General features: G+C 44.3%; 1 protein-coding gene across 6 annotated transcripts in view; it reads right to left on the bottom strand.

Annotated features, from left to right (window-relative positions):
• PHC2 (polyhomeotic homolog 2) overlaps window positions 1-15,286 on the bottom strand; it is a 149,140-nt gene that overhangs the window by 50,450 nt on the left and 83,404 nt on the right. For 5 of the 6 annotated variants that reach the window (XM_051987961.1, XM_051987964.1, XM_051987966.1 and 2 more), the window contains 5 exons: window positions 13,832-13,990; window positions 13,398-13,475; window positions 12,630-12,794; window positions 9,433-9,585; window positions 7,980-8,295 (listed from right to left, as the gene is read on the bottom strand). In XM_051987961.1, coding sequence (XP_051843921.1) covers window positions 7,980-8,295; window positions 9,433-9,585; window positions 12,630-12,794; window positions 13,398-13,475; window positions 13,832-13,990 — 871 coding nt within the window. The remainder of the gene's footprint in view (window positions 1-7,979; window positions 8,296-9,432; window positions 9,586-12,629; window positions 12,795-13,397; window positions 13,476-13,831; window positions 13,991-15,286) is intronic. The other variant, XM_051987965.1, reaches the window with a different exon arrangement.

The raw sequence follows: 15,286 nt of genomic DNA, 5'->3' as shown, positions 1-15,286 counted from the left end.
CATTCTCAATGATTTAGCCTGTCAAAGAAAGTCCTTTGGCTCCTGACTCTGTCACTGGGTACATTAACTATCATTCCCCATTTTGAAACATCTTGAAATTGAATAAGCAAACCATCAAAGTATTTATGCAAGTCACTGATTAAACATCAGAGGGCCAAGCACAGCCCTTGGGGGCACACTTTGGGTCTGAGCACTCAACCTGTTTCAAATCTACCTAACTGCATTATTATCTCATTCATATCTCTTCATTTTACTCACAAAAATGAAAGTTTTTCTAATGCTTTGATAAAATCTAACTATGCTATACCTATGGCAATGCCTTGCTTACCAGTTTAGTAATCCTATCAATAAAGGAAATGAGATTGATGTGATATGGCTTGGAAAAGTCAGGTTTTATTCTCCTAGATCTCAAAACACTTTAGGGTAGAGATTACTAAGTAATCAGTTGTGATCAGCTGTTTGATCTTTAGACCTTTATATATTTAATTATATACTTGGGAGCTATTTCCCTGGAAATGCAGGAAATTAGAGCTGTGTCCCTTTCTCATACTAGTATAGGTTGAAGAAACAAGTTATTTTGCCCAGAGAAGAAATTAGAGTAGATAACCATGGAGGTTCCTTTAAACTGTGTGATGTTCTGTGGTTCTATGAGCTTTTTTCCCTTTGTTACACTCTTATCTTATGCTATATAAATTCAGCTAGGCCCTAATAACCAGCCTTTGCTCTTTTAGATTCCCTATCTTAATTCTCATATCCAGTATTCTAAACCTTTTCATCTCTTTTCATGTCCGCAACCACAGTGCCCCTGCCATATATGGTAGATTTTTTTTTAAGCCTTTTTAAGAGAGAACATTAGGCCACCCAGGTTTCTCAATTCTTCTCCATGAAAACTTTAGCATAATCTATCAATCTTATATCCTTCCCTTCTATCTCAGTGGAAGTAAAATTCCTAATTACTGCTAAAGCTTCTTTCTCTCCCATTATCTTGGATTTTCTTCTATGGATAGCCCTTCTATGGCTATCACCTTTATTATGCATCCTCAATCTTTCCCTCTTTACTGAAAAAAAAAAAAAAAACTGGTTACACTTGATGCTTTTATTCACCATCCATTATCTTCTCAACCCCCATGACTCAAATGAAACAATTTTCTTCAAGGTCCCCTTAATCATCAGTGAGGATGTTCCCTTGACCTCTCTGTAGCACTTAATACTGTTCACTGCTCCCACATTCTGAGCAGTTTCTTTTCCTTGGTCTTCAGAGATACCACATGATTCTGGTTATCATCTTACCTGTTCAGGTCTCTTTTTCTCTTTTGTCAGCTCCTCATTCTAAAAGGTCTGTCCTTGGTCCTGTTTTCCTCTTTCTGTATTCTTCCTCCCTTGGCAATCTTATTCACTGCTCTAGTTTTAACTAACACCTCTATGAAAATGAATCCCAAATCCATGACCTCTCTAAAGCTCTAAGACCTATATTTCCAACTGTCTAAGCACAGTGCCTGACATATAAGTGCTTAATAAACACTTGTTAGCTATGCTACATTTCTACCTGTCATTCCCAGAGGTAGCTTCAACTCAATATGTCCAAATCTGTTCTTAGTATCTCCTTGTCCCCACTTTAGTGCAAACCCTACTCCTCTTTCTGATTTCATCATTTTTGTCAGTGACAATATCATTAATCAAGTCTCCCATGTTTGAAACTGTAAGATTACCTATGATTCTTTTTCCTCTGTGCCCTTTGTACATCCTGCTTATTAGTTATCAGTATCTATTAGTTACTAATATTTATCTCTTTGATCACTCTCTGCTGTATCTGCATCTGTCCCCTTTTCTCTGTTCTTAGTGCCAGCACCTAACACAGGTTATTCTCATTACTCTCAATCTGGGCTTCATCCATAGAATTTTACCTAATAGGTTTTCCCCACCTCCATTCTTTCCTCCTTGAAAAACCATCACATCACTGCCAGACTAATTTTTTTTTATGTGTAAATCCAGCAATGTCAGCCTTCTATTCAAAAACTTCTCATAGCTCCATGTTGTCAGGTAAAGTTCAAATTCCTTCCTTTCTCTGTCATTCAATCTACTGCCCAATATGGATCCATCATTCTTTTCCTGTCTTTTGTGTTATTCTTTGTCTCCCTATAAGAGAGAGTGTATTTGTGTTGTCACACTCCAGGCTCCTAGGTGTGCCTTGCTATTTCTGGCCCCTGTAGCTTTGGTTTCACTGCTTCCTGTGCTTGGAGAGTCTGACCTCTTGTTGCCTTCTTTGATCTTTCGTCCCTCCACCTATTAATTGCTATCATTCTTTGAAGTCCAATTTATATACTACCTACCTACCTATATACTACCTTTTTTGGTCAGAATTGACTTCACATGGTATCTTGTTCTGAACTTTAATGTTGATTCGTGGGTAAAATTTCAGATAAAACTAGGAAAACGAGTTTGTATCCTACCTCAAATTTTTATTATTGGTAATTACAACAACAACAGTATTAGAATTTATGTAGTGCTTTAAGATTTGCCTTTTATTATCAATATGATCTAATGACCTCATAACAATCATGGGAAGTAGGTGTTATTTATTACATTTTACAGATGAGGAAACTAAATGACTTGCCCAGCCTCACATAGCTAGTAAGTGTCTAAGGCAGGTCTTCCTGAAGCAGGTCTAGTGCTCCATCCACTATCCAAATGGAGGGAGCTTAAATTTTCTCATATGCAAATTGAGTATATTACAAGCTCTGGTCATGAAACCATGCATGAAAGTGCTCTACAAACCTTAAAGCACTATATAAATATAAACTGCTACTATTATTCATATAGTTATTTGAGTATATGTAATAGCTCCTATTAGAGTGTAAGATTCATAAAGGCTAAACTGCACAGTATTATCTAGGCAGTCTGGGACAGGAAATAGGTCTCTAAGAGGCTTGTTTTTTGGAAGAAAGCTAGCTATGAAACTAGTCACCATTCTGTAGTTAAACATATTTTAGAAATAGCTATATTTCTAGAACTTTTACTGTCTCCAGCAGATGGTAAGTTACTGAGGGAGAAGCACATACGTTAGGCCATATGCTTGTACTATGTGAATTGGTCACTCAAATGGCAATATAAAGTATTAACTTTTGGTAGCACCCTTTACCAAGCGCCATGGGGGAATCAGGAAAGAAATATAAGACATTATGTCTCTGTTGTGTTATGAAATAGCTATCACATCAAACCCACAGAGACTTTTTCAGTGATGTGCAGACATAAACTATTATCTTTCCCATTTTTCAGATAAGAAAATTAAGTCACAAAGAAATTGATTTCTTGGTGACCAAGCTATAATCATTGAGAAGTAGTTTATTGTAGTCATCCAAGCACATAATTAAGGGCACCTAGATTATGATGATGGCGATGGAGAAAGAATGTGCTAGATCTGAGAACTCATACAGAGTATGAGTCATGAAGACTTTGATGATGAATTAGAAGTAGGATAATGAAGAAAAGAGGAAGCAAAAGATAATAAATCATCGGAGCCACACAAAAATAGAATGGGCTGCTCTGCAGTGCACTCACTCTCACTAGAGGTCTTCAAACACAAGTTGGAGAATCTCCTATCCAATATACTGTAAGAGATTCTTATTCAGGTACATGCTAGACTAGGTGACCTCTGAGGTTTCTTTTGAGATTTTAAGGTTGAACACAATTAGAAAACCAAGAATCAAGAGTGGTGTTGGCAGCAAGAAGGCAACTAGATGAGAGGCCTATTTGGGGAAGAAAGCAGCAAATTCATTTAAAATTCAGGTATGGGCATGATAAATTTCCTAGTACAGCTATCCTAGAGGCAGATTAAGAGTTTTGGGATTGCAGACAGGGAAGAGATCAATTATATTGTCCACACGACAATAATGAGAGGACTATATTCAATATAATAGGTAACAGGCCAAAGAGCCTGATCCTCTCACACAATCAAACAGGTCCATTCCTATTTTCTTTTTCTACTTGGGCTTTCTAGAGGCAGTGGTATCCACTTCTCTATTCAATTTCATGTAATGGCATTCAATCAGTCAATCAGCCGATCAATAATGCTGTTTGTAGAGAATAATGTGGTGCCTTCTAATCCTAAACTGTTCAGCCAATCCCACTGATGTACAACTACCTCTGAGGTAGAACAAAGCAAGTATATAGTAATTGTTATTAACGGATAGTGCCTTCTGCCCTGCTGAGGATAGAGTAGACAAGAAGAGCAGAAGCAAAGGGGGGATGGGGAGGAGGGGAGGAGTGGTGGCAGAAGGCAGAACAAAGAGTTGATGAGGGATCTTGGGAAACAGGGGGTGAAAACTGCCTTTGATTCTCAATGACCCTCCAGGGCTGATAGCACCAACCCCCTCCTCTCCTATCACTGCCTTTCAAGCCTTTACCCCTAGTTGGAGAGGGATTTGGCAGCAGAATAGAAACTACCCTTAAGGCATCACTACACCTGAGGTTCCTGTCTGTCCTTGTTCAGAACCCTGTCCTCTGGGGCTCAGTACCAGGTGTCAAGCTTGGCATAGCTTTCTGGGAGGCCAAGGCCAGGAGTATCCTGCAGGGCTCATAGATTTAAGCCAGGCAAAGCCAGCTCTCCCCTCCTTCTCTTCCACCCTTACTCCCTCCCTAAAGCCAAGCCCCCAGGCTCTGCTCCCTCCTCAAAGCTTTTCAAGGCAGAGGGGGCCTTTTCTGTTTGTAAGGCCTAAAGAAGCCTGGTTGCCAAGGTGACAGGATGAGAGCAGCAGGGAACTTGCCATGGGGGAGGGGCTTTGCCCCCAAACAGCTGTCAGTGGGAACAGCCCCAGCTGGGACTAGAAGCCTGCTCTAGGAGGAAACAGCCCCTAGGAAACTGCATTCCTCCTTGCTACCCCATAGCCCCCCACTGACCATCTTCCTTAAGGCAGCAGCCAGCTCAGGGGCAACTCTGACTGGCCAAGCCACCCCCACCTCCAATTCATCTCCCCCTTTCAGTTTCCTAATCCCTCAATTCTGTCCCAGTGGGTATGCTGGATGGGATAGTAGGGGGCTGTGGAACTGAGGACCAGCATAACCCCAGGCTGCCTCAGGGGGTTATAAGACCCATCTTTCCTCCCTGATTCAACCCACTCTTTGTTCCAAAAGCCTGAGCTCTTGTGACCATCCAAACCTTCCCCCAGCTATCTTTAAATATGGAAAGGTCCATAGATACAGAGAGGGGGTGGGGGGGTGGGGGCCCAGGCCAAAGTGGTCTGAGGAAGGAAAGAGAAAAAAAGAGGGGGAGTTTGGGAAGGGTTTCTGGTTGTTAGAACAATATGAAACCCACTGATCCGAATCCATGAGGAAAGGGGCTTTGTGCCTCTGTAGCTCACAGATGTTGACAGAAAGCTCTGTGGGGGTCAGTGTGCTCTCGATAAGTGAGGGTAGTTACAACAGCATTCCCCACCCAACCTTCTGACCCTCGACCCTACAGACTTTTTAGTCTTTATGTCCACAAGGACCCTTTCTGCTTAAATCAGGCCTATGGAAACAGGACTCTCTTTCCTGTCTATAAAGTCTAGAATAATTCTGAAGGTTCTGGGGCCTCTGGACCTATGGATAGCATCAAAAAGAGCCTGAGAAGCCCATAGCTTGGCTTAGGGTGTCTAGGCTGGGGTGGGGTATATATAGGGTGATTGGCTGGCTAATCTGTAACCAATCTAAACCAATGTGAAGGTCCCAAGGAGAAGGTGGGCTGTTCTGTGGGTCTCTCTAGGTTCCTTAATGCCCAATAGGCTCAGCAACCTCAGGACAGAACACATTCTCTGGAGAACTTTCTAGTACAGTGCCTGGTACAATGATACTTAATGAATTTTCTCTCTCCCTCTTTTTTCGCTTCCTCTTTCTTCTGTCTCTTCCTCCCCCTCCTCCAGCCCCTGATCTAGATTTGGAGGGAAGTACTCAGATCTATTGAGAACTCATCTACAGATCAATCATGGGGATGAATGGCAGTCCTGAAGACCTTTTGGATTGGAGACTGGATTTCCTCCCAGTAGTTGCTAGTCTAACTCTGCCCAAAGCATCTGCTTGACCTCCTCTGGCACAGATGTTCCCCTTCCTTCCCTTGGACAGTTCTTTTCTTCTCCCTTCCTCTATTCCTTTTTCTCTCCCTCTCCCCCTCCCCACTTCTGTACTTTAGCTACACAGTGAACTCATAATACTTTCACAAGATAACCCTTCAAAATTTTGAACATGGCTACCATGTTACTGCCTTGCTCTAAAACATGTGAAACAATGTTGAATCCCTTTACTATCCAGCACTTAGCATAGTGTCTGGCTTGTAGTAGTAGTTTAATAAATGTTTGACTGATTCTTTGTCATTCTACAAACAAGCTCTGCCGGTGTCATTGTCCCTCTTACAAGGTGAGGCCTGGAATTGAAGATAGTATTATAAAAGTGTCTGCGAAAGTTACTGGGATTAATGTCCCTTGTTTTAAACATTTTCTGATAATGCACTCTTAGATCATATTGGCTTTTTGGGCTGCCAAGTCATTTTGGTGCTCAGTAGAGAGCTTGTAGTTCTTGTGACTTTTTTTTTCCCTGAGGCAACTGGGGTTAAGTGACTTGCCCAGGATCACACAGCTAAGAAGTGTCTGAGACCAGATTTGAACTCAGATCCCTTTGAGATCTTTTTAATGCTCTTTAGCCACCTTTCCTCACCTACCCTCTATGGATACAGCAGGTTTCTGCACCTAAATACTACACTTTTCATTGAATTAAGCTGTTTCTTATTTTCTTCAACTCATTTTCTCCTGCTGATATGACCTGGGATCTCAGTTCTGACATTCAGCATATTAGCCTTGTATCACCTACATGACATCTGTATCTTTATCCAAGTCACTGATAACATGTGTTTTGAATGAAGCCATATTTTTTTTAAATACCTGCATTTAGTTAGCCTGGCACATTGCCACAGATGGTCAGACAACATTCCTTCTCAAAGGCCAGTGCCAGGGCCTCCCCTTTGTACACAAGCCCTTCCTGAGTCTACAATTGTTAGCAATCCTTATCCCCTCTCTAAATTTACTTTATATTTTGTATTTACATCTATGGACATGTTCTTCTTGTCCATTAAGTGTAAGATCTATGAGAACAGAGACCCAGCACCTCGCACATAGCTATTGCTTTTTAATACTTGCAGAGTTGGAGTGAATAGATTTGAGAGATCAGGTGGTACATTCTCTTCATTTTGGAGATGAGGAAACTGAGGCCCAGAAAGATAAAGTGACTGTCCAAGATTATACAGGCCTTAAATAGCAGGGCCAGAATTCAGTTATTTTTCCCCACTGTACACATCTACCTCTGGTCCTTGATGACTGTATAGGCTTTGTCTTAGTCAAGTTTGAAAAGTATTTCCCCCAACAGCTCCACAAGACAAATAATGCAAACATTATTCCTCCCATTTTACAAAGGAGAAAACTGTCAATTGGAAGACAAAGTAACTTGCCCTCATTTGGACAGCTCTTAAGTATCTGAGCAGGGATGATAAGTCCAGGCCTCTCCTACTTTCCATTCTTCTCTGATTTTTCCACCTGGAGTCTATAAGCTAAAAACATAAAAGTGCTCAACTCTCCATGCCAGGAATGCTCTCCCTCCAGGCTCTCTAACTCTTCTTTTGAAATCAGGGACCTGCCTTCCTAGCCAGAGAGGGTCCAGTCGGGGGACTATCCTTAGACACGAGGCCTCTCGACACCGTGTACACTGGGTGGGAGGAACAGCAGATCTTGCTCCCTCCAGCTTAGAATATCTTCTCTGCCAAGCTAGAAACAATGAATAAAACCACAAGCCAATGGACCTAGGGCAGGGAAACAAGAGGGAAAACTCAATGAGACTGGCTGCCCCCCTTCTAGAGGGCCGGGTCCCATGCCTTCTAGGAAAAAGGAAGCATGAAAATATTCTGCCAGCCTTGCAGTGCTTTGGGATCTTCTGGAACAAGAGGCTGTCTCAGGCCTTACCTGGTGTAATGAGGGGGTGTGCGGCCACAGAGGACACCAGCCGGCTCAGTCCCCCCCGGCCCTCAGTGCTCCCCGGCACACTGCCACTGCTGCCGTCCCCCTTCTTGAGTTGCTCTGTCACACTGTCACTTATGCCAGGCTTGGCCCCTGCTGGGGAGCCCTGAGCGGAGCTTCTGCCCTGGGAGGAGGCGGACAGAGGCTGGCTGCTGCCTGGGGTGGGTTTCAGGGCCAGGCTGGGCAGTGCAGGCTGGGTGGGGGCAGGGCCCGAGGCGGTTGTGGTGGCTGGCTGCTGCGTTCGGAGGGTCAAGTTCTGTACCTGGAAAAGAGGGGTCTGTGGGAGTGCGGGGGTAGCACCAAGCAGGGACGGGGACGGGAGGCAGAGGCAACAGTGCCAAGGAGCTAGGGAAACCCCCGACCGGGGACTGATCCAGGGACAGCTGAATAGGGTTAGGAGACCAGGATGCTAATTAGTGCTTGGGGTGGGGATAGCTGGGATAGATTTGAAAAGGGGCATAGAAGGATGAAAGCAGAAACTGGATTCTACCGAAGGACTAGAACCCAGGGCAGGGCAGGGAAGCCCTTGTCCCCAGCGCACATCCCGGGCCCCCTCCACCACCAGGCCTCTGAAGGCCAGAGAAGTATCACTGCAACGAGCATCTGAGCAAGTCCCCACGACGCGATCGCTAGGGCAGATGCCTCAGGAAGCCGACGGCTTCAGAGAGCCTCCCTCTGCCCCGGTGAAGGCGCAGAACACCAAGCCCCCAGCTCTTCTGCCCCAGCATCCTGCAAAGCTCGTTTCCTTGGGTTTTCTCAGCTGAGGCATCAGTATCCCTCCCACAGCCTGGCTCTTGGTGCCCCCTGCTGGACACAAGTGGTTGGCCAGGCTCAGCAGAGATCCTGGATCCCGTTCTCTTCACACCGGCCCCGCCAGGCTTTTTCCTTGCTGCCCAAAGAACCTTCCCTTCCCCAGGAAGGCAAGGCCAGGAGCCCAAAGGGTCATCCTCACTCCCTGTTCTCTTTCCTGCTAGGGTGGATTGAATGTCCTCAAGAGCAGACTCGTCCCCTGAGTAAGACTCATTGCAGGGATGGTAGGAGAATTGGGTAGGTGGAACTTCAGAGCTCTAGGGCCCTGCAGGGAATGTCAGAGAGGGTTTAGGGCCCCCAAGACCCCAGGAGCAGTTACTTACTCTCTGGCCTCAGCATGCTATCCCCAAGCTCCTCACCTATATAGATGTTTTGGAAAGTGAAGAATGGCTGTGAAGGGGCCCTGGGCTGGAGACTTCTGGCTGTTCTGCCTCCTGCTTTCCTAGGGAGCCCTGTCCTACCAGAAATTCTGGAGATCCATTAGGTCAACCCAAGTACCCTTCTGGGGTTGGGAAAGGGGGCCCCGCCTCCCTAGGAACCATTGACCCCACCCTTCCCCTCCCCCAGGCCCATTCCAAGGAGTCCTCACCTGATTGGGGGTGGGGGGCTGGGCAGGGGAGCCGGTGCTGAGCTCAGGCTGCACGGTAGTGACGGTGGCCGTGGGCGTGAAGATGAGCTGAGGGGACAAAGGAACAGTGCCGCCTAGGCTCCTAGTTACCTGCACCAGGTTACCTGGCTGGGTCTGGAATCACAGGAAAGGAGGTGCCGTTTACCTGCCCAGTGTGGGCTCAGCCACTAGGCAGGAGGGAAGTCTGGTCCAGGAGGCAGATATGGGGAAGGCTAAGAGAGAAGTAGAAGGCTTCCAACAAATCAGGGGCTCTAGGGTAGAGGTCCAGGGGGAACTCCATGGGCAATTTTGGTCCAGCTCTTAAGGAGCTACTTACTGTGGGACAGATGCAAGGGTTAGGTTTGGCCCAACCTAAGGCTCACCATGGGCACAATCTCCCCAGGGAAGCCTTGGCCTCCATCAGTTTCCTCAGGTGCTAGGAACCAAGGATAATCCTAGGCAAGGTCAGCGCCTCCCACCCTACGCCATGCCCAGGAACGTGCCCAGAAACCTGGCCTACAGCTGTCCTGGGCCACAGAACTGATCAAATTGATTACACACACTTGACCAGATTAGGCCACGTTTAGTTTGCTGCCAGATACTTTCAAAGGACCTGAAAATACTAATTGCACACTAGAGAGATTGAGACTAGGAGTGTGTGTGTGTGTGTGTGTGTGCACGTGTGCCTGTCTCTGAGTGGTCTATGTGGTTCTCTACACAGATAACAAAGAACATCCTTTTCTCTTCCTGTTTTCTCTCTGAAGATGTTCATTATTTTGCTGTGCTCTGTCATTCCTTTACCTGTATGATTGGCTTTGCTCTCCTGGATGGGTCATCCCTATGTATTTCTGTCTGTCCTTAGAGAAAAACAGGGAAAACATGATGACATCTCTCTCTCTCTCTCTCTAGGTGTATGATGAGCTGTCACATGGAAGAGGAAATTTCCCTTAGTTCCAGAATGAAGAACTGGGAACAATACGTATAAGTTTCAAAAAGCAAATTTTAGATTGATACATTAGGGAGAGCTCCCCCAGAAATAATGCCAACAAAAAATGGAATGAGCCTTTTGTTATAATGAGGGGCAAAAACTGGAGGTATTCTGGCAGAGGCAGGATATGTTCAAGGATGCGATAGTAAGGAATTCCTGCTCTGATTTTGATGAAGTTAGATGCTATTAAGGGTCTCTTCCAGCTCTCAAATTTTATAGAATTATGTGCATGAGTTTCTTGAGTGTGTCCACACTTGTGTATATATGTGTCCTTTTGTCAACACACTTATAAAGCTGTACACAGTAAAAATTAAGCCAACCCCTAGAAGCCCGTGGGCCTGCCCTAGGAGTTGGCTAAGGATGAATTCAGTGAAGAAAGATCCAGCCATGCTCTCTAGTGAAGTCATCAATTAGAGGACACAGGGAGAAAAAGAGTCTGTAAACTCTCCTTTGGGCACAGGAAAATAGTGCAAGTAATTTGTTCACAATCATTATGGCATATATGAGAAAGGAATGGGAAAGAGTAAAGTAATGAGGTTCCAGCAGGCTCCAAGGACTGAGAAGGAAGAAAAAGGAAGTGCTCATCTCTCAGTGTGGAAGATTTGAGGACAGAGTTCTGAGGCACAGTCTAATTCGGTGACTTCAGCTTTTCCATTGAGAAGACTTCCCATGAAGTCTCACTACCAGGAGCATGAAGATGAGGTAAGGGGCCCCATTAAGGCTTCCAGTGTCACACACCAGCAACCTCACAGGAAGAGATGTTTGCTTTCCCACTCTCAGCCATAGGCCCAGAGGGGTCTGATTCATGTAGCAGCTCTAGCCCTCTCCAAGTGATTCCCTTACACATTGGGAAGCCAAGTGGTTTGGGGGGGTTTGTTCAGGGATAGTATCATGATTTGGAAGGGAATCTCCTTCCCTTCAAGGAGCTGAGGCTACATTACTGGAGGAATTCAGATAAGGTTCATACAGTAACTAGGAGGGCTTTGGCTATTATGGCCCGACCAAAAGAGATAATGTATGTAAAGCACTTTGAAAATCTTGACATACTATTATCATGTTTTTTACATTTTTTTTTTTTTTTGGATAGGGTTCAGATAGAAATAGTCTAAGGATAAGCAGTTATTCCTTGTTATTTAGTGACCTCTGGATTACTATATAGGTGAGTTACATGACTTTTTTTGGTAACTGAATAGAGTACTGGAATGTAATCTCATTTTCTATAGGATCTATGAAAGTATCACAGAGAGAACTCAAATAGCAGACTGGGAGAGATCAGGGATTAGAAGAGCATCAAGTTAGAGCTGGAAGAGTACTGAAAGAGAACTCTCCCCATTTTGCAGATGAGGAAACTGAAGCACAGAGAAGTTGATATAAAATCTCATCTCATTTCCACATTTCTTCCTCTAGATCTCTATAATTTGAAAGCTGTTGATTGCATACTTGGTAGATTACAATTATTCCACATAGTGATGTCTATAACTACGTTACATCCAGTGGAATTAAAACTTTCTCTTTACAGTTGTGGTGGGTTCTATATACATATACAAAAGGGACAATTAAAATTGTGTGAACAACTCTTTCCCCCTTTCTTATTCTGTGTGATATATGTCTGTCAAGCAAGATCAAAGGATAAAGAGCTGGAAGGGCCTTGGAGATCATCTAGTACAACTCCTTCAAGTTATAGAGGAGAAAACTAAGGCTCCAAGAGCTGAAGAGACTTGCTCAAGATATCTCAGGTAGTGAGGGGTGCAGATCTGAACTCAGCTTCATCTAAATACAGCATGCTATGTCCTGTGCATATCCCCTTTCCTGTCCAGAGTGCTGCAAGGTGTAGAACTGTAGGGGAGGCCTGAAGTGAGTGGTCTTATTTCCTTCTCAGAAAGCAAGGAAAGGGACAGAGACAATATAATGTATTTATCCCTCTTGCTCAGGTCCTGAGATAATTCGTAGCTCTGTCTGCCTGTTTTTATCCTAATCCCTAAATTATCTGTTCCTTTTTCCCTCTGCTTCCGGATCCATCAGTTTCTTTCTTTTCTTTTCTTTCTTTTTTTTTTTTTAAACCATTTACTCCTGACCTGCCTTCTTCCTATTTCTGTGCCTCTACTTCCCTTTGGACCTCTCTCAGTTCTCCTGGGTTCCCTATTCTAAAACCATAGAAGAGTCCAGCCATGTCCAAGCCACGAGTGCTCACCATCTGTGCCCTCAGATACATCTGTGCCTGGCTGGCTGTCAGTGCCGGAGACGAGGTATTGCCCAACAGCACAGCCTGCTGGGCGATGCCTGAGGCTGCAGCTGTGTTGACACTCTGGGCACGGTTGATGAGCTGAGCTGTTGTTGGGGAGGCTGCCAGGTTTATCTGGAGAGACATGAAAGTAGAAAATGACAAGTTCAGTGGCTAGCCCACTAATGATTGCATCCCTTTGTAAAGCACTGCTATCTACCTTTGGCTTCCTTAGTGGGCCCAGACTCTTTTGGATCCAACTCTGTGAGAATAAGGATTGAATGTGACCTTCTCTGGTCTTGGGTGCCCATCATTCCTCCCCCATCCCTAATTTGAATTCTCAGCTACAGAAAGGACTCACTCTGTGGATTCAGGACTATTCTGGGAGAAAATAACTTTGTCATGTGTGAATGGACACAAACCCTTGGAGGGAGGGGGAATAAAATAGGGAGGACAGAGAGAAGCATGCAAACTTTCTGAACTAATCAGGATAGCAAAGGCCCTTAGAGAAAGGCCAGAGAGACCCCGCCACAAGGAGGGGCAGGTGTCTGAGTTCCTCCAAAATCTAGCCAGTTATAGGAAGTGCATGAGAGAGGGACAGGGATGTCCCTTCACTCACCTAGGTAAAGGTTCCCCACAGTATGGAACCTGGGAACACACGGGTGTTCAAAGTAGGATGGAAGAAATAAGCCCCAGAATTGTGGACATTCATCTCTACTTGTTCATCATCCTACTTACCGAAGGTGATTGGGCTGGGGACTGTGCAGAGCCATTGTTGCCTGAAGAGTTCCCTTGTCTGTTGGCCACCAGACTTGCCTATAAAACACAACACTGTCACTGGGGTTCCAGACTTTCCCACAACTCTTTTATGCTCAAAAAAGTTCCTATTTCCTCTACCTTCCCTTCTATAGCCCCTTTCCTTCTACCATAACACCAACATTCTCCATCCTTTGCATAGTGAGATCCTGCTTAATTACTCTAGCTACTAGAGGCCCCAAGTTGAGAGGCTATTCTGGGTCACCAGAGAGATGGCCAGAAATGAGGCATGCAGGCCAGGAACCCTTATAGAGCCTTTCATGGAGAGGGGAGGGGATTTCCCAACTTTGTCTTCATCTTTCTCTGTCTGTCTCACATACATCCACCCATGTGCATGTTCAGCCCTCCCGATGCACCTGCTGCACGGCTGCCAGACTCTGGAGCTGGGCGCTGCTGAGGTGCTGTTGCTGGAGTGCTGCTGTTTGCAGCATGAGGTGCTGCTGTTGGGCTGCATACATCTGCTGGAGGTACTGAGCTGCGGTGCTAGGCTGCCGGTGCAGGGCTTGCTGTATCACCTAAGAGAAAACACCAAAATGGCTAAGTTGAAGGAAACAAACCTTGTTCACTCCAATCAGCAGATTCATGGTTAGCGCCATCAGGCCAGCCCAGTGAATTAGGCCCAACAATTCATCCCTCTGATGGTTAGTGGAGCAGAGCACCGTGCTGTAAACTGCACAAGTTCCTCCTACCTTCTCTGTCATTTTTTCTGGTCTAGTATAACACAAACATAGAATTTCAGAGTTAGAAGGGTCTTCAGTGGACAACTAGTTCAACCTAAATCTTGAAAATAATTTTGTTTGCAATGTCTCTGTGGTTATACCACCTTTTCTTTCTTTTTAAAAAAAAATATAATAGCATTTTGCTTTTTCCCCAGATACATGACAAAAAAATTTTAGCATTCATTTTTTTAAGATTTTGAGTTCCAAAATTTTCTCCCTCCTCCATTTTTGAAGAAGGTAGACTGTTATTTAGCTTATACATGTGCTATCTCATGTAAAACATATTTGCCTATTTGTGAAATAACAGATCAAAAGAAAAAAACCCACAAGACAGAATAAAGTATGTGAAAAAAATATGCTCTAATTTGCATTCACAGTTCATCAGTTCTTTTTCTGATTATGGTGAGCACTTTACTTCAGGAGCTCTTTGTACTTGTTCATGGATTACTGTGTTGTTGAGAAGAGCTTAGTCAATCATAGTTGATCATCACGAAATTACTGATGTTACTGATACTGTATACAATGTCTTCTTGGTTCTGTTCATTTTACCTTGCATCAGTTCTTATTAGACTGCAGGTTTTTCTGAAATTGATGCCACCTTTTCTTGAAGGTCTCCAATGAAGAGGAACCCACACAAAGCCAGGAGACTCTTAGATAATGCTAATTGTTAGGAAGTGTTCCTCCTTTCCCCCACAGCAATTTTTTTTTTTTTTTTTTGCCATTTTTCCCAATGTTCTTAATTCTGCTCTCTGGGAACAGAAAAAAAGGGTGACAGGCCTTTAAATGCTGTAAGACAGCTACCATAACCCTCCTGAATTTTCCCTTCTCCTGGCCAAGGATTCCTAATACCTTGAATTGAATCTCATACAGTTTGAACTCAAGGCATTTCAAGAGCCTGGTTAATTTTCATCAGATCCCTGCCAACATTCTTCCTAACTTGTGGTGTCCAGAATTGAACATGGAACTTTAGATGAAATCTCATTAGAGCAGAGCATACTGTCACCTCTTTATTCCTGGTTTTTCTGTATTATTTTACTGGGCTACAATATCACAACATGAACTAATATAGAGTTTATAGTCCCCTAAACAACC

Source organism: Antechinus flavipes, chromosome 3 (genome assembly GCF_016432865.1).
Source record: "Antechinus flavipes isolate AdamAnt ecotype Samford, QLD, Australia chromosome 3, AdamAnt_v2, whole genome shotgun sequence".
Taxonomy (NCBI): Eukaryota; Metazoa; Chordata; class Mammalia; order Dasyuromorphia; family Dasyuridae; genus Antechinus; species Antechinus flavipes.
The sequence above is the reverse complement of the archived record's forward strand: the minus strand, read 5'-3'. Positions and strand labels throughout refer to the sequence as shown.